The 24,532-nt window shown below is 46.0% G+C and overlaps 1 protein-coding gene across 1 annotated transcript; it reads left to right on the top strand.

Moving 5' to 3' along the window:
* The first annotated feature begins 134 nt into the window (after positions 1-134).
* Positions 135-23,769, top strand: CHPF (chondroitin polymerizing factor). Its single transcript, XM_069732820.1, has 4 exons — positions 135-860; positions 16,929-17,493; positions 18,927-19,109; positions 22,164-23,769. The coding sequence occupies exons 1-4, from the start codon at positions 577-579 to the stop codon at positions 23,421-23,423; spliced, it is 2,292 nt and encodes a 763-aa protein (XP_069588921.1). The 5' UTR covers positions 135-576; the 3' UTR covers positions 23,424-23,769.
* The last annotated feature ends 763 nt before the right edge of the window (positions 23,770-24,532 follow it).

Below are 24,532 nucleotides of genomic sequence, written 5' to 3'. Positions count from 1 at the left end.
TCCATCTCGCTGCGCTTCCTGCATTTGCGTTCCAAGCCTCTGTGTGAGGGAAGCAGTAGGCGAGGAAATGTGATGACGTCACCAGGTCGGAGTGACGCCGGCGGCGGGAAGGGGCGGTGCTGAGAAGGTGACACGTCAGGGGGCTGCTGGGAGCTGCTGCTAGAGGAGGAGGAGGAAGAGGAGTGAATGAGATTCGGGCTGCGGAGGGGGAGACGGTATCTGGAAGAAGGAGCCTTTCTGGGGGCGAACCGCGCTGTGAGGAGACCTCCCTTGAAAGTGACTGGACCAAGCGCCCTCCCCCCATTATTCCCTTATCTGGGGTCTCCTCACACTCCTGGACACTGTATATACTCTGTATATACTCTGCATTCTGCTCCTTTACTCTATTAACCCCTCTGTGCCCTGTTAGCATCCTCCCATTTTCTCCCACTCTCCCCCCCCCCCCCCAGTGTTCTCTCCCCTCCCCCACCATCCTGAGGAGAACCTTGGAGCAGCCCTGGGCTCACTGAGGCCATTGCCACCGTCCAGCTTCTGCCCCGCCGGTGCCGCCTGCCTTTTCCTGGCACCCAGGTGGCAATGAGACTATCCATGGTCCTGTCCTTGCTTCGGCCCGTGGGCCCCGTGGTCATTGGCATCTCTCTGGGCTTCACGCTCAGTCTGCTTAGTGTCACCTGGGTGGAAGAACCTTGTGGCAGCGGCCCGAGGCTGCCCGGAGGACTGACAGACTCTGTGCACGACGTGAGCGTAGTGAGGAAGCCCAACTCCTTCCCAGCTGGCCTGGAGAACAATGAGAACTTCGAGCCCAAAATCATCCCGTACACTCCACCCGATCCCGACAAACTGCAGAAGAAACCCGTCCGGTGAGTATCGCGCGGTCCCCACCTCTGGCCCCCTGGGCCGGTGTCATCATTCTTCACTGTCTCTGAGTCTTTGTAACTTTCTACATAAGGAAAGTCAAATAGTCTGTAATCGCCTTGTAAGTGGCGGTGGGAGATGACTGCGCCCTGTTATTAGGCTCCGGGAACGCACCGGCCATGTGCTGGGGCCAATGCCAGACCCAACTTCTGGTTAGAAAGCTCAGGAAGTTTTACAAGTTTTCTTTTCTTCTGGTTTTCTAGACGTGTGACGGAGTTTTTATATCTGTTTTCATCTTCTTTTTACTTTGAGACATTTCGTTATTATTAATCCCATTTCTTAGTCTTGTAGCCAGTAGACGACCAGTTAGATGTTATTGGCATGATTGGTCCCACCAGTAAAGATATGTCCAATAGGGTTGGACAATTTCCTCCAGTCGTGGTAGTTTCATAACTATTTTGAGTGACATTGTAGTTGTAGGATGAGTTGTTGTGTTTGTTTTTTTTTAGTTTGCTAATTGTTTATTTCCTTTCTAAGAAGTAACTAAACAATGAAGATGATTCTTCCGTCAAACTGTTTATTATTTGTTTGTTATTTTTTTTGGCCTCTTAGGGTTTTCCACGTCAATAATGGCCAACCTGCGACTCTCCAGGAAATTGTAGTCTTTACAGAGCTCGTCCAGGTCTGACTTATTGCACTATTCATAGGATAGGTCTTCAGTATGACACCGGGGACTGGTCAACTGAACACTTCTTTGGCAGGGACTGGATAGAAGTGGTGTGCAGGGTGAAACCCCGCAGCTCCGTACAATGCTTAGTGGCCTCTGCTCAATGCGGTTCTTTATTTCCCATCCATGGGGAAGGGGGGGGTAGGTGTCAGACCCCGACTGATGTCATATTGTGAATTATATCGGGGGTAGGTGTCACACCCACACTGATATCATATTAATGATATATCGGGGGGGCCTAGGAGTCAGAACCCCAATGATGTCATATTGTAAATTATATCGGGGGTAGGTGTCAGACCCATACTGATATCATATTGAGGATATATCGGGGGGGGGGGGGGGGCCTAGGAGTCAGAACCCCAATGATGTCATATTGTAAATTATATCGGGGGTAGGTGTCAGACCCATACTGATATCATATTGAGGATATATCGGGGGGGGGGGGGGGGAGGAGGCCTAGGAGTCAGAGCCCCAATGATGTCATATTGAGAATTATATCGGGGGTAGGTGTCAGACCCACACTGATATCATATTGATGATATATCGGGGGGGGGGGGGGGCCTAGGAGTCATACCCCCAATGATGTCATATTGAGAATTATATCGGGGGTAGGTGTCAGACCCACACTGATATCATATTGATGATATATCGGGGGGGGCCTAGGAGTCATACCCCCAATGATGTCATATTGAGAATTATGTGCATGGTTAGGTGTCAGACCCACACTGATATCATATTGTGAATTATATGGGACGACTAGGTGTCAGACCCTTCTAATATCATATTAATGATTAACACGTCATCAATATACCAGGACAACCTCTTTAACACCTTGGGAGCCCCATAGATTGGATACAACTTCAATTTAAGGAGATGTTGAGTGAAAAAATTTTTTTGTATCCAAGAACCTGTTGTAATTTTATCCCTCCCCTTTATAAGCTAAATTCCGACATCCGTGTATGGACTAAGATGCACGGAGTAACCGGGGGTCTTTTGCCTCGAACTTGACTGCCTGGTATATACTTATGAGGTTGTCGAGTTCAGATATAGAAACATGTGGCCCGTCCTAGCTCCGCAGTCTGTAGTCGGACCGTGATGTATAGAAGGTCTGGGTTGGGCTTAAGAATATTTGTGTGCCAAAGGCATCATGTGCAAGTCTGAGGTCCCAGGCACAGAGATGGGGGTCTAGGCCTGTTTTGTATAGGATTGTTTGATAATAATAATCTTTATTTTTATATAGCGCTGACATTTTCTGCAGTTCTTTACACACATTATCATCGCTGTCCCCATTGGGGCTCACAATCTAAATTCCCTATCAGTATGTCTTTTGGAATGATAGGGTTTCATAGGGTGTTTTCTTTTTTTTTTTTTTTTTAAAGACTATTTCTCAGAAACCAGGGCTGACCTTTTAAGGTCAAACTCGTACAATGTATAGGTTTGACCTTTTGACAAGGCCCAGGAACAGTATCTACTTTCCTGAGTGTTTGCAATTTTCCCCTGTGTACCGTGTAAACACTCTGCTTCCTGTGAATAATGTCTGTGAATGAACAAAGGCAGTCACTGATCCTGTCCGGTCAGTTATTCACATCATACAGAGAGCTCTGTATTAACAAATCAGTTATCTGCTCCAGGAAAGCTGAGTGACCAAAGGAATAGCTGACACTGCTGCTCTGACCAAGTAAAATGGCTTCTCGGGAAAACATCAGATGCGCCCTAGGTCTGTATCTCCAAACCCGCCACAATCATGAAGGACCTCATAGATGAATATTTGGTGCTGATCTAGATCCTGGAACAGGCTCAATTTTCAGATCTGTTCTAAGGTGTTATGTTTACAAATTGGCAAGCTATCCACTATCCATAGGATTGGGGGAAACCTGCTGAGACCCCCAGCGATCCTGACACAGGGATCCTCGCTGCCATTTAGGCGAAGTTCACACTAGGTGTCTTTTTTTCCGCAGGAAAACCTGATCTTTTGGCAGGAAAGAAGCTGCAGGAAAAAGCATGTTTTCCTTGCATTTTTTTGTTTTGTTATTTTTTTTGCTGTGGTTTTGGAATGCTAGATTTGTCTCTTGTTCGTGCTGATAAAGTTTAGTGTTGGGAAATAGAAAGTCCTATTCTATAGAATCAGGTTTTGGCACAAAAATCGCAGCAAAGCCTGATACCTGCATTTTCTCAGTGTTTTTTTTTTTTTTTTACACCCATTCATTTTAATGGGTGAAAAACACTGAAACAAAGTGACATGCTCCATTGTGCAAAAATAACATGCAAAGCACAAAATCCTGATGACAAAAAAAACAAGCTGTGTGCATGAGATTTCTGAACTTTCATGGACTTTGCTGGTACTGTAAAATTCAGCTGAAAATTTGCATTAAAAAAGCTGCAAAATTTGCTTAGTGTGAACTTGGCCTATCTATGGTCCTGCTGGAGAAAGCTGACTGCAGCTACGGATCCCTGGTCTCTGGATCTCATCAGGTTCCAGAAATCAGACCCCCAGCGATTAGCAAGTTATCACTGAGCTAGAGGAAAACTTTCTATTATGGGAATAACTCTTTAAAGGGATATTTCCATGTATTACACCGATGACATATTGGTAGAATTGAGCTGTCACTTTGATAGGGATACAACTTCCCCCGTAGATTCTGAGAGGTGATGCAGCACTAGGGTCTGTGTCGTCTGAGTCTTTCCATGAACAGTGGTGCCCCTGGACCCGGTTCTGCACTGCTCAAGGCGTCTTGCCAGCTGAAGCTCCCTGCACAGTGGTGACCTGGAGCACAGCTGTAAACGGGACACAGTGCTACAGCAGAGCCACCACCCCTTCATTTCCAGGCTCAGTGGATTACCACGGATCATCAAGTGATGGCATATCCCAGCGTTATATGGGTGGGAATTACGATGCCGAGACCCCACCGATAAGAAGTGAAGAACGAAATTCCTTGTATCAATCTAGCAGTCATGTGTTTTGTTTTTTTTTTTGTTGTTTTTTATTACTTGGACTGAGTGTTCAGTGGATCACAAGTCCTGATTTTTTGATCCAAGGGTTGGATCAAAGTTGGCAAGTCGATGGATTTGAAACTAAAAATTGCACCATACTCTGATGGGCCTGAGTGCAGTCCAATATTCACGGATTGACAGAATGGAGAAGATCGTGAAACTTTTATTTTTATTTTTTTTTTTTTAATTTTTCCATGTACGAGAAAAATGGATGACCACTCTTCTCAAACTAGTCCATGTTTCTTGCATGTGGAATAATCGTCCGTGTGAATGAGCCCTAACTTTGCTACTTTTATCATTTTTTTTTTTTTTTTCTGAGCTGCTCTCAGCTGGTTTGTGACTATCTAAGTTGACTGTGCAGGAAAATTAAAATAAAGAGCCTGTAAAAGCCAAAAGGTGCTAAATGATTAACGAAACCCAATTGCAAAGTTGATATTTTAACTATCAACCCTCCTAAGACCTCTATATAGTTACAACAGGTAAAAGAAACTTCAGTAAAATGTTACCTTGGTATCTGTGATCCGATGTCTTATTCCAGAGAAATCTGTTTTTCTTAATATGTTAATGAGCTGTTAAGATCTATGGGCCGGACATGGATCTCCCTGAGAATCTGCCTCCAGAGCTTATTGTAAATGAAATGGGCATTACCAGTGTGAGACCTGTAGTGACTGACAGTCCGCTCTCTTGATATATATGTCTCACACTGTTAACTCCGCCTTTTATTTAATAAGCACTGGAGGCAGATTCTCAGGGAGATCTATGTCCGGCCCATAGATCTTAACAGCTTATTTGCATATAAGAACAATGAGTACTTCTCTGGAATAAGATATCCGATCGCAGATATCAACGTAACATTCTTCATCTTTCTATGTCCATGTATCCGGCTTAGGAGGGTTGATCCTGCCGTATTCTGTAAGCTCTCCTCTGCTATTTTCGGATGTAGCGCAGTTCTTGCTTCCTTCATTATCTACCCAACTTTCCTAGATTCCTGAACAGCTGCTTGAATAGCGGTGTACTACATAGAATCGGGTGATGGTTCAGCCTGTGGCACGTGCTATTCAATACTCTTGTGGCTCCCTTGATGCTAGCGTTATTGGTAGCCACATTGCTTGTCACCCAGCTTTCCTCGACAAAGATGCAACAATAACAAGACTGCTCAGGGACGTCTGTGGCGCTGGCTTTCCCAGAGATGGGGAGAGATCCGGCGCTGTGACATGGCGGCACTATAATGTCTTGTTGTCGCTTGCCCCATCCGCACCTCTGACATTGAGGTACTTAGCACTTCAGCCATTGTGGATAAGTTTCCTTGTAACTATTTGCATTAACTCTTTCCATGCTCACATGAGATTAAGAGGAGCTATAACGTGAGGGTGGGCCGATGTAGTGTTAGTAAATGGGAACAGTGTGTCTTCGTCGTCGGGGGGCCTCATTTACACTGAAACTACTGGTGCAATGAAGATGCTTCCTATTAGCTTTAATGACTTCCTGCTGGCGGTTTCCTTAGTGTACAGTGGGGTCCCATCCATCCGTCTAAACGGCAACATTTCCTAGAGACCCTCTACCTAAAGCAGCAAAGGAACCACATAGCTCCAGGTCCGGATCTGGGAGGTCTTAAAGGGGTATTCCCACCTCAAAGTATATGGCATTCACCATTTTTTCTATAATCAGAGGGGGTCTAACTCCAGAAAACCCACCCTGAACCAAAGAGCTAAGGGGCCCCTGCATTAGTAGAACTGCTGCGTCCATGAGGACGGAGTGCCGCTGATCCGTGTTCGGCACTGTTTGCATTGATTGGGGTTTAGAGTGCTTTGTTCACAAGTAGCAAGTTGTCCCCTATCCTTATGATAGGAGAAAAATGGCTGATCAGTGGGGTCTGGCCATTGAGACCCCTAAAGATCCTGAGAGCGTGGCTCCTCACTACCAGTTGTAACAACCAGTCTGGGCGCATGCGTGACACCAGTGATTTTCCATGGGACTGCTTTCTCCAGCAGTTTTGGGCTCACTAGACTCCTATCTCTGGGTTAAGACCCCAACAATCTCAAGATGATGGTATATTGTAGTGCTATTCCACCGCGTTACAAGATGAGAATATGCCTTTAATCCTTGAAGAATGAAAACTTCTGCATCTTCCTTTAAAGATTTGTGTTTACATAGTAATTAGATGGTCAGACTGGATACAACTGTAACAACCCCTCAGCTGTGATAAGTATTCCCTAAGGACATGATTTTAGCCTTTTCCTCATTGTATAAAGGCTGATCTTACAAGTTGTAAGGAAATGAAACCAACTTGCATCAGAAAGTTGAAGAACTTCTTCATTAGTGAAAGTAGGCTTAACTTGGATTTGCAATACATGGCAGCAGATTAAGCAAAAATCCAGTTGGCCCTTTAAGAATATAGACTGTGTATTTATGGGCCTCCTCGAAAGCGGTTTACCTAGAAACTGTCAGCAAGCAGGCGAACCAATCCAGCCTGGCCTCCTAAAACTATTTGGATACCGGTCTGTGGGGAGTTGATTCCTGGAATCGGGCCCAGGTCCTAGGTGCCGTAGTGATGGGTATAGGGACCATTAGGGGAAGCTCTCGCCCCGTACTTGTCTGCTCCCATTGTACAGGCAGCCTTATCCCTTGGCGGTGACCTTGACTCTCACTTCTGGGGGTCGGGTTCACAGTCAGCGGATGATGGGTTACATATGGAGAGCTGATCATTAGTAATGGCCCTCAGTCATCTGTTACCAGCAGCTAGTCAGGGGCTTACGTCTAAGTGAGAACACGTGTCTGAGCGATTACCAGGTAATTCCAGGAATCCGTCCTGCAGCAGAGGAGCCGTGGGAGCAATGCGCTCATTCACAATCCTTTATTATTGGCAGTGGCTGGTGGCGGTGGTCTGCAGGTACTGACACTCTTATAATAACACTTTCGGCAACTTTGTAATACTTTGTGTCTATTTTTAACTATTATCAAACACTCTGCTTGTTGTCGGTGAATGATTTGCATCCAGAGGCTGAAAACCTTTACAGATAAAAGTCTCCGCTCAGTTTCGTTTAAGGATAGTCAAATGGAAGAAGTGATACAATGGGGTCCCACTTTTGGGGTCAGTTTTTTGCTTCTGATTCTGTTTGCATAACTGACGCAGCGAATCGCTTAGGGTACCGTCACACAGTGGCATTTTGATCGCTACAACGGCACGATTCGTGACGTTCCAGCGATATACTTACGATCTCGCTGTGTCTGACACGCTCCTGCGATCAGGGACCCCGCTGAGAATCGTACGTCGTAGCAGATCGTTTGAAACTTTCTTTCATCGTCTAGTGTCCCGCTGTGGCGGCATGATCGCATGGTGTAACAAAGGTGTGCACGATATTGTATACGATGTGCGCATAGTAACCAACGGCTTCTACATCGCAAATACGTCGTGAAGTTATTGCTCCAGCGTCGTGCATTGCGAAGTGTGACCGCAGTCTACGACGCTGGAGCGATGCTGGAGCGTCACGGATCGTGCCGTCGTAGCGACCAAAGTGCCACTGTGAGACGGTACCTTTATTTAGTTTGACTGTTCCTAATGTGAACAGAGGTGAATACTTTTCACAGCTGAGCAATTGCAGCTTTTGTATCCAGTCTAGTTGAAATATTTGGAATCAGATCTGATACATTTGTGGCAAAGATTTCAGCTCTCTGTGATTTGTCCATGACCTTACTGCATCGCTACAAGGTTTCTAATGATTGTACTGATCAGTGACTGATACATTGTTGCAAACTTTTCAGGACATAAGAACATTTTGGAATCTTTAGTGTTTGTTCTCATTCTCTCCCAGCAAGCAGAACTTGGATCATAACATTTATTAGAAATCTGCTCAGCTTTTCCTTGTACCAGACCAGTGTGGATCCCTCTTGATTTAGGATGATGCTCTATGTAATACAAGTTATTGGCCACAAGTGCCCCCACAACTAGTCCCCCAGTTAGGGTGCCCAAATCTTACAAATCTGGCCTCCCCTACACCTGAACCCTTGTGATTGATGTGGCTCCTTAGATTTGCTGGCGCTGGCAGGTAATTATGTGATAAAGCGGAGCTGTACTTTCCCCTGTACAAGGTGCTGCTCCCCTTTGAGTTCACCGCCTGGCACTTATCGGGTCACTTAATAACCGCCCTGCTGTTCCCGCTTCATATGGAGGCCGAAGCGCTGCAGCAGCCGTTCCTAAACCCATTGTATCTGACCACCGCTGTGCTCTCTGTAATTTCTCTTTACCTGGCATTGCCCTCGTCTCTGAAATCTCAGCCCCTGTTGTTAGCATGCTGCCCCTGCCAGTCTGACTACTGGGCACAGGGAACAAAAGGTGAAATGCAGAGAACTACTGACGGCTACAGTAATGTTAACCCCAAACCTCCTGGATCTGTCTGCTGCACTGCATCCTGGGAGATGTAGGGAGTTATCTGATCTGGCATTGGCTTTATGTTTCCTTGTGCATTATGGGGTGGTAGTTGGGGTCCCTAATATTGCTACATGTGGGCGCCAGATTGGGACTTTGTGGTGTGATCAGTCTGAAGCCTCCGGTAATGTCTGCTTAGGCTTTGCTGGATGCTGCTCTGGTGGTGACTGGAGTATAAGATACAATGTAACTCTACATCCATAATCTGTTCTTCATCTTGCAATACAATCCAAGGTGGATTTCTGCTAACAAGTGTTCAGTTTCCCAGCAGCGCCTCTGCAGGAGAAATGAGGCATTACATCGTTTCATTGTAATTGTGCCCATGGATGTGCCCGCTCCTCCGGAGAGAAAGAAGCCGCATCGATTTTGGTTTTGTGGTTTGTGAACATATGGCCATAAACCACATTAAAAAAAATAGATCTGTCCCCAGCAATCTTCCCTAAGCTGCCAGACATCATTGTGCTGGATATCTCCCGTGTCTGAGATCCATGATGGCGTAGATCTGCATGGTTAGGAAGTTCCAGCCCTGCCAGTCACTGGTGTCGTCTATAGACTCTATACTGTCATTCTGGAAGTGTAGGATGGAAGGCGATAAGTGTAAATGGTGGATTGGTCCTGTCTCCTGTAAGAGCAGTCCGCTGAGCTGCTCCTGGCTCCGGCTGACACTGCGCAGCAGGCAGCGCGCTGATCACTTGCAGATGTCGCTGAGTTTCCACATAGTTTTGCTTGGTTGGAGCTGCCTGTGGCTTCCGATCTGCTGAATGGTCGTGTTGTGGAGCTGCCATCGTCCGCCCTCCCACTGAAACAATGCGGAATGGGGCGATCAGCGATCTTCCCACAATCTGTACCGGGCCCATCTGCTGCCAGGACTGATCAGCTTAAAGGGATAGTGCCACTAGAGATTTTTCTGGCATTCACTCGGAATCGCCATAACTCTCTTAAAACTGTAGATTCGACTTCTGGGAAATCTGCCAGATCGTGAAAGTTAGGAGCCATTGTGCAACACACGGCCCCATCCCAGTGCAGGGCATAGTGACGTGCGGGAAAGGTCAAGTGTCGGTGAGATTAAGAGAAGGCGTCACTGCACATGGCTAATGTCTAAGAATCATGATGGACACCTACCAACGAGTGGCGGCATAAATAAGTAATATGCCACCACTTTATTACTGTGGCGAGGGAACGTCCTTTTCAAAAGGAATCTGTCAGTAGGTATTTGCTATGTAATCAGATGGCAGCATGATGCAGGGGCTGAGACCCTGAGTCCAGTGATGTGTCACTTTCTGGTCTGTGTGTTGCTGTTTTAACAAAATCCAGTGTTTTGTCAGCAGGAGATTATCACTACAGGACTAATGACTGGTGCCTCCTACTCCACTGCTGTGACCGCACCACCATCAATGATTGACAGAAAACTGCCAATGTGCACAGTGACTGCACCAGCAGAATAGTGAGTGCAGCTCTGGGGTATACTACAGGATATAACTCAGGATCAGTAATGTATGTACACAGTGACTGCACCAGCAGAATAGTGAGTGCAGCTCTGGGGTATAATACAGGATGTAACTCCGGATCAGTAATGTAATGTATGTACACAGTGACTGCACCAGCAGAATAGCGAGTGCAGCTCTGGGGTATAATACAGGATATAACTCAGGATCAGTAATGTAATGTATGTACACAGTGACTGCACCAGCAGAATAGTGAGTGCAGCTCTGGAGTATAATACAGGATGTAACTCCGGATCAGTAATGTAATGTATGTACACAGTGACTGCACCAGCAGAATAGCGAGTGCAGCTCTGGGGTATAATACAGGATATAACTCAGGATCAGTAATGTAATGTATGTACACAGTGACTGCACCAGCAGAATAGTGAGTGCAGCTCTGGAGTATAATACAGGATGTAACTCAGGATCAGTAATGTATGTACACAGTGACTGCACCAGCAGAATAGCGAGTGCAGCTCTGGGGTATAATACAGGATATAACTCAGGATCAGTAATGTAATGTATGTACACAGTGACTGCACCAGCAGAATAGTGAGTGCAGCTCTGGGGTATAATACAGGATGTAACTAAGGATCAGTAATGTAATATATGTACACAGTGACTGCACCAGCAGAATAGTGCGTGCAGCTCTGGGGTATAATACAGGATGTAACTCAGGATCAGTAATGTAATGTATGTACACAGTGACTGCACCAGCAGAATAGTGAGTGCAGCTCTGGGGTATAATACAGGATGTAACTAAGGATCAGTAATGTAATATATGTACACAGTGAATGCACCAGCAGAATAGTGCGTGCAGCTCTGGGGTATAATACAGGATGTAACTTGGGATCAGTAATGTAATGTATGTACACAGTGACTGCACCAGCAGAATAGTGAGTGCAGCTCTGGGGTATAATACAGGAGGTAGCTCAGGATCAGTAATGTAATGTATGTACACAGTGACTGCACCAGCAGAATAGTGAGTGCAGCTCTGGAGTATAATACAGGATGTAACTCAGGATCAGTAATGTAATGTATGTACACAGTGCCTCCACCAGCAGAATAGTGAGCGCAGCTCTGGGGTATAATACAGGATGTAACTCAGGATCAGTAATGTAATGCATGTACACAGTGCCTCCACCAGCAGAATAGTGAGTGCAGCTCTGGGGTATAATACAGGAGGTAACTCAGGATCAGTAATGTAATGTATGTACACAGTGACTGCACCAGCAGAATAGTGAGTGCAGCTCTGGAGTATAATACAGGATGTAACTCAGGATCAGTAATGTATGTACACAGTGACTGCACCAGCAGAATAGTGAGTGCAGCTCTGGGGTATAATACAGGATGTAACTCAGGATCAGTAATGTAATGTATGTACACAGTGACTGCACCAGCAGAATAGTGAGTGCAGCTCTGGAGTATAATACAGGATGTAACTCAGGATCAGTAATGTATGTACACAGTGACTGCACCAGCAGAATAGTGAGTGCAGCTCTGGGGTATAATACAGGAGGTAACTCAGGATCAGTAATGTAATGTGGACAGTGACTTAGATTAACCCCTTCCTGTGCGTATTTGTCCCGTTAACACTTGAGGATATTGCTGTGCAGAGGTTTCCACGTTCGGTCGGTCTCACGTTTTCTGGTTTTCCGGCAGATGCTTCTTGTTTCGCCTGCAGCTAATTGGAACAATAAACTATTAACCTGAAGATCAAAGATGGAGATTTTCCTCCAGAACCCTCGGGCTTCGCTTCTTGTCCAACTTTATGATAGAAATTTTCTGTTCTTAGCTGAAGATAATTATTCACAAGACGCTGAAGCACTTAATGTACACGATGAGGAGAGATGCATGGAGGCCGCCACTGATCGCTTTACAGAAGAATTAAATGTGGCAGGAAAAATGGCCTCCAACATGTGGCCGTCCAGCTGCTGCAAAACTACAACTCCCAGCATGCCTCGACTACTGCAGTTTGTTCTGCAGGATAAATCTGTGATGATTGATGCCCTTCGTGACAATGTTGGCACCAATCATTCCGGGCTCCTAAATGGCGAACCTACAAATACTCAGCCATGTTTTCCTACCCTTGTGCAATCCCTTTAATGTGCGCACAGACGTAACGCAGCGCTGCCCCATCATTGTGCCCAAATACACGGAGGGATAAGCGGCCAACAGATAAGACGGCTGACACTGATCTTCAAAATCTAACTTCTCCACCGTCCTCATATTACACAGGCAGATGCAGCTAAACTATTGCTCCCTGTTATCAGCCATTTCAGTGGGATGATTTCTCCAGTGTTTGGTGGGTCATGAGCAGCCCCTGTTATTACACCAATGTGCATTAATCAGTTGTCAGCTTTGGGTTCGCCGGCCCTTTAATTTCACCCGTCGGCGCCGATCCAGATGTGTTGTGGTCGCGGTTATAATCTCTCCGTGATCCGCACCGTCCTGTTGTTGTGATCAGAGGCGCGGACCAGATCCCTTTTGTCAGATGTGACCTTCTCGTACGTCGCCGTGAGCGGTTTCTGGTCTATAAATAGCTGTGCCACGTAGTGAACGCCGGGCGCGGAGCCCACACCGGGCCGGGCATTAACACTGGTGGAGCGGAGCGTTCTCAGAGGGTGAGGGTTTGCATTAAGCATCTCCAGACAGGGACGTTCCAGCTGTAGCAGAGCTACAAGTCTCAGCATGCCCTGACAGCCGCAGGTTATCGGCGGTATGGTGGGAGTTGTAGTATTGCACCAGCAGCAGGAGATCCACTGGCTTACAAGACTCTATGATTTTACTTTATAGCCTCTTTCATAAATATTGGACAATTGCTTAAATTGCAATCCCTTAAAATAGAGATGATCAAGTCTCCGCAGACTGATGATTGAGCAATCTGCAGCCAGCAGCGGCCTCTTAGGACCAGTCCTCTATGGGTCCCCGCAGCATGAAGAACGGAATTATAGCTATTTTCACCAGATATTTGCTGAGATTTGTCCATCTCCACATTGAGGAATTGCAATTTAAGCGATTGTCTGAATATATGATAGTAGATAAAAGTGAATCTACACTTTGGGTAATGGGAACTTTATACCTGCAGCTGGAAAGTGATCTAGTAATGATCTCCCATCGTTAGTGATCTAGGAATGATCTCCCATCGTTAGTGATCTAGCAATGATCTCCCATCGCTGGTGATCTAGTAATTATCTCCACCATTAGTGATCTAGGAATGATCTCCCATCGTTAGTGATCTAGGAATGATCTCCCATCGTTAGTGATCTAGGAATGATCTCCCATCGTTGGTGATCTAGGAATGATCTTCCATCGTTGGTGATCTAGGAATGATCTCCCACCGTTGGTGATCTAGGAATGATCTCCCACCGTTGGTGATCTAGGAATCATCTCCCATCGTTGGTGATCTAGTAATGATCTCCCATCGTTGGTGATCTAGTAATGATCTCCCATCGTTAGTGATCTTGTAATTGATCTCCCATCGTTGGTGATCTAGGAATGATCTATCTTTGGTGATCTAGGAATGATCTATCTTTGGTGATCTAGGAATGATCTACCATCGTTGGTGATCTAGGAATGATCTCCCATCGTTGGTGATCTAGTAATGATCTCCCATCGTTGGTGATCTAGTAATGATCTCCCATCGTTGGTGATCTAGTAATGATCTCCCATCGTTAGTGATCTTGTAATTGATCTCCCATCGTTGGTGATCTAGGAATGATGTCCCATTGTTGGTGATCTAGGAATGGATCTCCCAGCATTGCAGAACTACAACTCCCAGCATGTTCATTTGGCTTCTGTAGTATTTGCGATCTCTGCCGCACATACGTTTTCTATATTGTATGATGGTGGCGCCAGCGCTGACATCTTGGACCTCCGCTGACCATAAGAATAAAGGGGAATCGGCGTCCCACCCCCCGGTGCAATGAGGGAATCTGCACTGTGGCCCCTTTTTGTTCTTAGGATTTCATGGAATCTCTGAATAATCCACTGCCGGACCCCCATCAGCTGTACTCTGTAGGGGACTGTCCGTGTAGCACCCCCACAGGAGAAGTGAGGTATTACAGCTGCTTTAGTATTGGCGGTACACTGAGATCACCCAGAAAGGGCTGAGTATTCTGAATGGCAGGAGTAAAGGGTTAATGATTTTTATTTTTATTTTTTTTAAAGGGACATTCCGTAATGCTGTATTTTCGGGGTATAATTGGCCGTCTCAGTATTTCCCATCTCTCTCTCTCTCTCTCTCTCTCTCTCTCTCTCTCTCTCTCTCTCTGTCTGTGTATATATATATATATATATATATATATATATGTATATATATATTTTTTTTTTTTTATCGTCCCGCGAGCTGCGTCTATATATAACTGTGGGGTTTACTCAAGGTGCTGCTCTCATTACAGACAGGTGGTTGTTCTGCGGCGCGGATACGTCTTGGTATCTTACACTTCGGTTGCTGTCTCTGCGCGCTCTAATCCCGTCTCCTCCTCCCTCTCTCTGGGGTTCGTGCCGCGATCCTGGAACAAAAAGACTTTATAAGCGCCGGTACAACAAGACGTGAGCGCAGACATGAGCCGACGAAAAGGCACGGCGCCGATAAAGGGGAGTGACTCCTGCAAACTCCACCCGACGGGGTAATTTCCAGCAGAGCCAGGATGTATCACACTTAACAGTCGGACTCTTGAGCCATTGGCCGTCCTTTCTTGGGTACAATTGTGGGAGACCTTGGAAGAATTAATAAGTATCTGGAAGTAGTGAGGTGCTGAAAGAGCTTGTCCAAGATTAGAAAAACCATGGCTGCCTTCTTACAAAAAAAAGAAAAGCACAGCGCCACTCTTATCTTCAGGCTGTGTCTGGTAGTACAACTCCGCTCAGTTGAAGTGAATGGAGCTGAGCTGCAATACCACACACGGCCTGCAGACAAGAGTGGCGCTATTATTTATCCTATTTGTTCTTTGCACCCCCTGATCTTGATACAAACCACCGGAAATGTTTTGCATCCCATATATAAGGGCTCACAGATGGGGTGGTCCACAGATGGGGTGGTCCTCAGCTGGAAAAATCCTATTTTGTAAATGTTTCCACTGATGATGGAAGCGTTCTGTATTTCTTGGACCCATTTTGACTTTTAGGTGGAATTATGCTGCCATGCAGAGCCCGAATTATAGGGTCTCCAACATGGCGACATAATGACTTTGCAATATATATGCAGCCTCTAGATGCCCCGTATTTTCCAGCCTGGATAACTGGGTCCGATGTTCTGGGGTCCTTACCTGCTATGACCAATTTAGGGATGAAAAAAAAAAACCCAAAACTTAAATTTTTGCTTTTTCCAACAGCTGTTCTCACCGCAATGACTTATTGTAGAGACCCCTGATCATTGTAGAGACCCCTGATCATTGTAGAGACCCCTGATCATTGTAGAGACCCCTGATCATTGTAGAGACCCCTGATCATTGTAGAGACCCCTGATCATTGTAGAGACCCCTGATCATTGTAGAGACCCCTGATCATTGTAGAGACCTCTGATCATTGTAGAGACCCCTGATCATTGTAGAGACCCCTGATCATTGTAGAGACCCCTGATCATTGTAGAGACCCCTGATCATTGTAGAGACCCCTGATCATTGTAGAGACCCCTGATCGTATTCCTGGCACCTCGGAGACTTCACTTCCAGGACCTCGTTTACCATATTTTTTTTTTTTTTATATCTGAAAGCCTCCCCCCAGCTATTAACGAGCGGAGACCTACAGGGTAAACTAATTACTACTTGGGTCCGACCTTGTCAATCCCACATCTGAGGCTCCCGTCAGCAGGACTTTACCGCCAGTCCGGCTCTTCTGTGAGATTCTTAATTCTGCTCCCGTCAGGATCCGAGGTCGTTTCAAGCACTTGAAATAATTGGTCTCCGTGCCTGACAGCGTGGACTGTAGAGGCGGTAATCCGCTCTCGGGGCTTGTAAGATCACTCGGAATAAGCGGCGGCTTCTATTCTTGTCAATCATTTAGGAGAAGGGCTGGAATCCATCTCCAAAACATCAGAACTTTGTCTTAATGGGGTTAACCACTTTGGATCCTTTTGGGAGAAAATCGCTTGGATCACCAGTGATCGGTGGCACGAAGTGTGTAACTTTGCAACAGCGCCCCCGCAGGTGGAAGGAAGAATTTCACGCAAAACTTATGAATATTGTGTAAGCTTTATAATGAGTTGATTGCAGGGATGATGCCCCCCATTATCACCGCCTCGGCAGTAGGAGAAGCATTAGTAGGGAAGCTACTGGGAGGAGGAACCTATTTATTAGTTGTCTGGATTAGTGGAAGGAATTCAGGAGTGGCTTCCGTGGCCACCAATGGTCCGGACTACTGGAAGGGCTTAGTTTACTTAAAAGTTGAGATGGCTGTCGGAAAGTTGAAATAATTTTTTCTTCTTTCTTTTCCCTGGTTCTAGGTCTCGCTACATCAGTACAGAACTTGGCATCCGAGAGCGACTCTTTGTTGGCGTCTTGACCTCCAAGACCACCCTGAACACTCTAGCGGTAGCCGTCAACCGGACCCTAGGCCACCGGCTGGAGAAGCTCGTCTACTTCACGGGCATGCGCGGCCGAAAACTCCCACACGGCATGACGGTGGTCACCCACGGAGATGACCGGCCCATCTGGAACATGTACCAGACGGTGAAGCATCTGCTGGACCATTACGTCCAAGAGTACGACTGGTTCTTCCTGGTGCAGGACGACACTTACACCGAGGCTCACCGGATCGCCAAGCTTGCCGCTCATCTCAGCATCGATGCGGACTTGTACCTGGGTCGGCCCGAGGAGTTCATCGGCGGTGACACCGAGGGCAGGTACTGCTACGGTGGATTCGGGTATCTCCTCTCCAGAAGTCTCCTGAAAAAGCTGCAGCCACATTTGGAAAGCTGCCGAAATGATATCCTCAGTGCCCGACCTGACGAGTGGCTGGGGAGATGCATCATCGATTACACCCACGTCAACTGCTTGGAGGAGTATGAGGTAAGACCTGGAGGAATGAACACGGCCAAAACTTGCTGACATTTCCTCTTCAGAAGTTAAAAAGTACATTAAACATTGCCTAAGGCTGCAGCGCTGACGTCAATATGATCAGTCCGGGGTACACAAGAGCCGGTATTGCCTGAGCCCTGGCAATCACACGGTTAATGTTTAACATAATGTGAATGGGTGCAGATAAAGTAAATGTCTGCGTGCGTCAGGAACTATAGGTGCGTGCCCCTCACTGCGTAGGAGGAGAAGAAAGCCGCTGTTTTCTCAGCTCGCAGCCTTGGATGCTGCACCGTACGAGGATTATAAGGCGGCTTTGTAAGACGTACGGGCGGTCTGCAGCACATACATGGGGACGGCTGCACGGGGGGAGAGCAAGAGCCGCACTCCTAGTAATACGGGGAAAGCACAAGATTTATACACAGAAACATAAGAGCTTTTCTGGATATTTCTACTTACGGTAATTCAAACTTCTTTTTCTTTTGGCATACAGAAACATGTAGCTCATTAATGGTCAATTCCCTCCAGGGTTGCCAAAAATATTGTCCTACTGTAAAAGAAAATGCACTTAATACTATAATACTGCCCCTATGTACAAGAATATAACTATAATACTGCCCCTATGTATAAGAATATAACTACTACAATGCTCCCTCCTATGTACAAGAATATAACTACTATAATACTGCTCCTATGTACAAGAATATAACTACTATAATACTGCCCCTATGTACAAGAATATAACTACTATAATACTGCCCCTATGTACAAGAATATAACTACTATAATACTGCTCCTATGTACAGGAATATAACTACTATAGTACTGCCCCTATATACAAGAATATAACTACTATAATACTGCCCCTATGTACAAGAATATAACTACTATAATACTGCTCCTATGTACAGGAATATAACTACTATAGTACTGCCCCTATATACAAGAATATAACTACTATAATACTGCTCCTATGTACAAGAATATAACTACTATAATACTGCTCCTATGTACAAGAATATAACTACTATAATACTGCTCCTATGTACAAGAATATAACTACTATAATACTGCCCCTATGTACAAGAATATAACTACTATAATACTGCTCCTATGTACAAGAATATAACTACTATAATACTGCTCCTATGTACAAGAATATAACTACCATAATACTGCCCCTATGTACAAGAATATAACTACTATAATACTGCCTCCTATGTACAAGAATATAACTACTATAATACTGCCCCCTATGTACAAGAATATAGCTACTGTAATACTGCCCCCTATGTACAAGAATATAACTACTATAATACTGCTCCTATATACAAGAATATAACTACTATAATACTTCAGACTGGGAATCTTGTGTTGTAGCATTATATGCAGCTGCTCTTATTGACTCGCATTGTCTTTGTTTGCAGGGAATTCGCTATCGTTACTTCGAACTGGGGAAGAACATGGACCCTGAAAAAGAGAGTGACCCCCGACTCAAGCTCGCTTTCACAGCCCACCCCGTCCTAGACCCGGTGCAGATGTATCGTCTGCATAAACACTTTGCTCAATTGGAACTGGAGAAGACTTACCAAGAAATAGAGCAGCTACAGGTGAGCACTGGGGTCAGTAGGGACCTCCGAGGCTGATTCTGCATGAAGAGAGATGGTAAAGATATGGGCTGCTTACAGTTGCCACTAGGTGGTGATAAGGAGCATACAAGCTTGATTTCTGTTTGCAATGTGCTCCCCCTAGTGGCGACTACAGACAGATAGTATTTTATTATATCTCTTGTCTGTGCAGGGGATTTTGATCTCAGTAGTAGAAATATATCCTGTACTTGAGAGCAGAATCGCTGGAGCTATTTACATTTCCACACTGGTGAATTGTTAAAATAACAGGTATTTTATCCCTTATCAACCAGGGATGTTTCCAAATATTAGTGCCTGGGAGTGTTACATAATGAGCTGCCTTAGACCCCTTAGATTCTGTAATTACACAGCTCTGCAAGGGTAAAAATTGTTTGAAAAGCAAGAGGTGATTGTTATATCCTTTTTGATTTCTGACCTTGGTAAAAATATCGAAAAAATTCCATTGCGTACAGTTTTTTTCACAAACATTGACTCCATAGACATTTTTTTTTTTTTTGCACAGTAGTTTGACTCCTTTGGTAGATGATTTTTGGTGTCATTAGTTCGGTTAGAAATTGTTTTTCAATGTGCGGAAGCACAAAAAAAGAATTCCGGCCATACATTTCTCAAGATGGTCATGGAAAGATGTAATACTGAGCACAATGTCAGCAAATGCAGACTATTGAATAATAATGAGATATATTATGTAAAATATAGGCTGTGTACAGGGGACTGAGAGGAGAGAAGTACTGCAGGATGGGGCTGTGTACAGGGAACTGAGAGGAGAAATGTACTGCAGGATGGGGCTGTGTATAGGGGACTGAAGGGAGAGATGTACTGTTGGATGGGGCTGTGTACAGGGGACTGAGAGGAGAGATGTACTGCATAATGGGGCTGTGTATAGGGGACTGAGAGGAGAGATGTACTGTTGGATGGGGCTCTGTACATGGGACTGAGAGGAGAGATGTACTGTTGGATGGGGCTGTATATTGAGTGGGTGTGAAGTCAAGTACTGCAGGGTGTGGGTATGTACAGTGGGTTAATACCATAAAATGGGCTGCATACACGGGGCTGAGAGAGGTGTGATTTACTGCATGTTGAGGATGTATTCAGGGGGGCCGAGAGGAGTGATATATTGCAGGAGGGGGCTGTATACATAGGGGCTGAGAAAAGTGAGGTACCGCAGATGAGATTGAGAGGCGTCATGCTTTACTCCTGGCTCGTGAGAGATCATTGATGTGAAACTCCATATTCTTTGTTGATGCATATGACAGAAGACCATATTCTGCCGTATGCATCAATAGAGCAATTCCAGTTTCCCAACTCCGATCTGTCGTCAGCAAGCAAAAAATCCACAGCCCTTCTTGTGTCTGTGCTTAGCATTGCTTGGTAATTACAAGCTCCTTTGTGAACGAGTGCAGGAGAGTTGAGCTCTGAGGGAAGCTGGCTAATGATGTAAATCCTCACAGGCGAAGTGCACAGAGACATTCTTCACTTAGATTAGCTTTACAATAGCTCAGAGTTGGGGCTGGTCATGAGCACAGGAGAGGGAGGGAAGCTGTGCAGCACCGAGAAGCAGGGTGCTACTGAAAGGGATTGAAGCTGTGCAGCACCGAGGAGAAGCAGGGTGCTACTGAAAGGGAGGGAAGCTCTGCAGCACCGAGGAGAAGCAGGGTGCTACTGAAATGTGGGTTTTAGCAGGTAAGCATAGGACTGCGCAATTTGGTGTATGAGGCTAGCGTCACAGAGGGTCAGATCCAGGTGAAAAAATGTGATTGTGGGAATAACACCATAACCTGCCAGGATCAGAGGGATCTCCGATCCCTGCAGTGACAGCAGGAGCCCATGTGTGTTTATCACGGTTGTTCTCTTTCCATAATGTGGAGTATATGGGAAGCTCCCATGAGCCCATTGTGATGGATTTATCCGTCACGGCACAAGGAATGGCAGAAATGTCATCTTCCAGTGACTGATATATTGGTCATTAAAGAGTTAACTGGCAGAGCAAGCTGCACACACCGTGCCGTTCTATAAAGCGGAGCTCTCCAGTGCGCTGCCATACAATACCGAGCCCTCCGACCCATCACACACAAGGGATCGAATCTGTCCCCGAACAACCCGTAAGACCGGTTTTTGCAGCTGTCACCATGTATGGAATGCAGAGCCGGCGATGATGGATGCCAGCACTTCTCACTTTTTAATCAGCTTGATACTTGTGCAGCTTACCAGGGATCCTGCCTGCCATCAGAAACGTCGTCGTATCGTGTAATAAAATCATTGGCCATCCCAAGTCACCCGCCGTCTTAGAAATTCAGATCTGTAAAAATTAGATTGTAAGCCTCGCTGCTGGGGAGGGAGGGGTTAACATGTTCTGATATAGAACCTCGCATACATTGTAACAGCCATGAGAGGTATGCCAGTAGCCACCACTAGAGGGAGCTCACTCCATGCAGATTCCTACAGCTCCCATAAGTCTGCCTGCAGTAAACGCCCCCTAGTGGTGGCTCCAGAATATCATTTACTGCAGAGTTAATAGGCGGCCCTTTGTTTGGAGACCCTGAGAATTGTACCATGTGCACCCCCTCGATCTATGCCGTTCACAATCTAAACTTATTGTTTTGTTTTTTTACATATTTTACTAAGGACTGTACGTTACTCTGTACACACGGCCCATAAAATTGTTCCACATAATGAATAAAAATGTACGTCTTCTTCTGCCTCCATTATACGATGTGGTTATAAGAAATCATCACTTTAATCTGTGGTGTAATCTAATTTATATATAGATTTATTTATTTATTCCCCTGTTTTGAATAAATTCTAATCTTATTATTTATGCAATAGTGCCCACTAGTGTCAGACTGTGTGTACTGCAAACACACAATCTTGATATGGTTTTACGTCATGGGTCTAATACTCCTTAGGATGCCATTTTCTAGCCCTGTATTGTGCATGCACCGTCCTATATGTGATTTGCTTGATTTTTGAGTAGCTCGGACCGATCTATTCATTCTCTGCCTCTTGTTCTATTTGCAGCGTGAGATCCAGAACACGAGCAGCCTGACTGTGGAGGGCGAGCAGTCGGCCACATGGCCCCTCGGGATCAATCGTCCTTTCCAGCCCCGGACACGCTTTGAAGTCTTGAAGTGGGATTACTTCACCGAGGACCAGACCTTCTCTTGCATCGATGACTCTCCAAAGTGTGAGCTCATAGGGGTCGACCTCGCCGATGTGACCGATGTCATCAGCACCGCCGTCGACGAGTTAAACCGTAAATACCAACCGGTGCTGCACGTGAGAAAGCAGCAGCTTCTGAATGGCTACCGCCGCTTCGACCCGACACGGGGCATGGAATACACGTTGGATCTCCAGTTGGAGCTGGTGACTCAGAAGGGTCACAGCCGCTCCATAACCAAGAGGGTCTATCTGGTCCGTCCGCTGAGCGAGGTGGAGATCATCCCGATGCCGTATGTGACGGAAGCTAGCCGCATCAACATCATCCTCCCCCTGACGGCACAGGACAAGGAACATGCCGCACGCTTCCTCCAGGCCTTCGTGGACATCCAAGGCAACGAGAACTCTCTTCTCACCCTGCTCTTCATCTATGACCCCTTCCAAGCTCAGCAGGTCAGTCAAAACGACATCTTCAGCCAAGTCAAGAGCCAAATCGCGGAGTATGAGCGCAAGAACCACAACGTCAAGATTCCCTGGATCAGTGTGAAGACCGACGCTCCTTCTCAGATTCGGCTCATGGACATCATCTCCAAGAAACACCCGGTGGACACTCTCTTCTTCCTCGCAGGCGTCGGCAGCCGCGTTGGCATAGAGTTTCTCAACCGTTGCCGGATGAACACCATCAACAACTGGCAGGTCTTCTTCCCCATTCACTTCCAAGGTTATAACCCTGAAGTGTCAGAGCACGGGCAGCAGTCTCCATCGGGGATTCTGGAACTCGTCCGGGACGCTGGACGCTTTGACAGAGATGTTTTCGACGAAGCTTGTTTCTACAACGCTGACTACATGGCGGCCAGGACAAAAATGGCTGCCGATGCCCAGGAGAACGAGGAGATCTTGGAGATGCTAGACATCTACGAGATGTTTATTCGCTACTCTGGGCTCCATGTTTTCCGGGCTGTGGAGCCGGCACTCCTCCAGCCCTACCGCACGCGGGCTTGTAACCCGCGGCTCAGCGAGGAAATCTACCATCGGTGCGTGCAAAGTAATCTGGAAGGACTGGGCTCTCGGTCCCAGCTGGCCATGTTGTTATTCGAGCAGGAACAGGGAAATAGCACCTGACCACAATTGTGAGGCCACGTGTGGTCCTGGGACCTCAGAGACCCTCAGACTGCTTGACCCGGACACTGCAGCCGGTGCCAGGTACAAGGCCTTTGTGGCACCTCCCGTAAGGTCCCAATTACTGTACAAGGTCTACGGCCTTGGCGAACAAACTGACGTGTGGATGGACGCGAGGGGACATCCCCCTTCAATAATGGACCGCCAGAAGCCTGGTGACTGGTGTTTCCCGCACGCACTCCGCCACCATTGCTGCTTCTACTACTTGCTCACAAACTGAAGGACGCGTTGCTGGGGCCCATCGGGCTCCCGAGTTGTGTTTTTTTTTTTTTTTTTTTTTTCTTCTTTTGTTTGATTTTCCCAAAAAAAAGAACACTTGGAGGGGAAAGGGGGAAACGCATACACAACCTGTCAAATCTTTGTGAACCTTTTAATTTATCTCTGTGGTCTCTTTGGTTTTATAAGATTTTTACTTCTTGTTGTCCTATCCTTGTGCTGTGTAATCTGTGGCTCTCACCAAGACTGTGGCCATTTTCTTTGTTCATTTCTTTTTTTTGGTCGACTGTTATAAAATCCCCAATCAGCTGGGGATGTGGATGTCCTGTGATAGAAAAAGGAAACATAGAGGGGGTGTGCATAAATGGTTCAAAATTGGGCTAAGGTCACATGTTGGAAAAAATAAATATATATATATATATATATATATATATATATATTTATTTTTTCCAACATGTGACCTTAGCCCAATTTTGAACCATTTATGCATACCCACTCTAAATATATATATATATATATATATATATATACACACACACACACACACACACACACACACACACACACACACACACACACACACACACACACTCTTATTTAATCCTCTGCGGTTCCAGCACCGTCCACGTGATGTCTTTTAATTTACGTGACCGCTGCAGCCAGTCATTGGCCTATGTGGCCTTCATCATTGGATCAGTGATTGGTTGCAGTGGTCATGTGAGTCTTGTGATGTCATCATTTGTCTAGTAATTTATAGTTTGCCTGAAAAATTTCTGGCCGTCCCCTCCCCAGGCCCTTCCGTCGTGCAGGATCCACACTCGCTCTGTTTGGTTTTC

This window comes from Ranitomeya imitator, chromosome 7, assembly GCF_032444005.1.
Source record: "Ranitomeya imitator isolate aRanImi1 chromosome 7, aRanImi1.pri, whole genome shotgun sequence".
Taxonomy (NCBI): Eukaryota; Metazoa; Chordata; class Amphibia; order Anura; family Dendrobatidae; genus Ranitomeya; species Ranitomeya imitator.
Note: the sequence above shows the minus strand (reverse complement) of the source record. Positions and strands in the feature narration are given on the sequence as shown.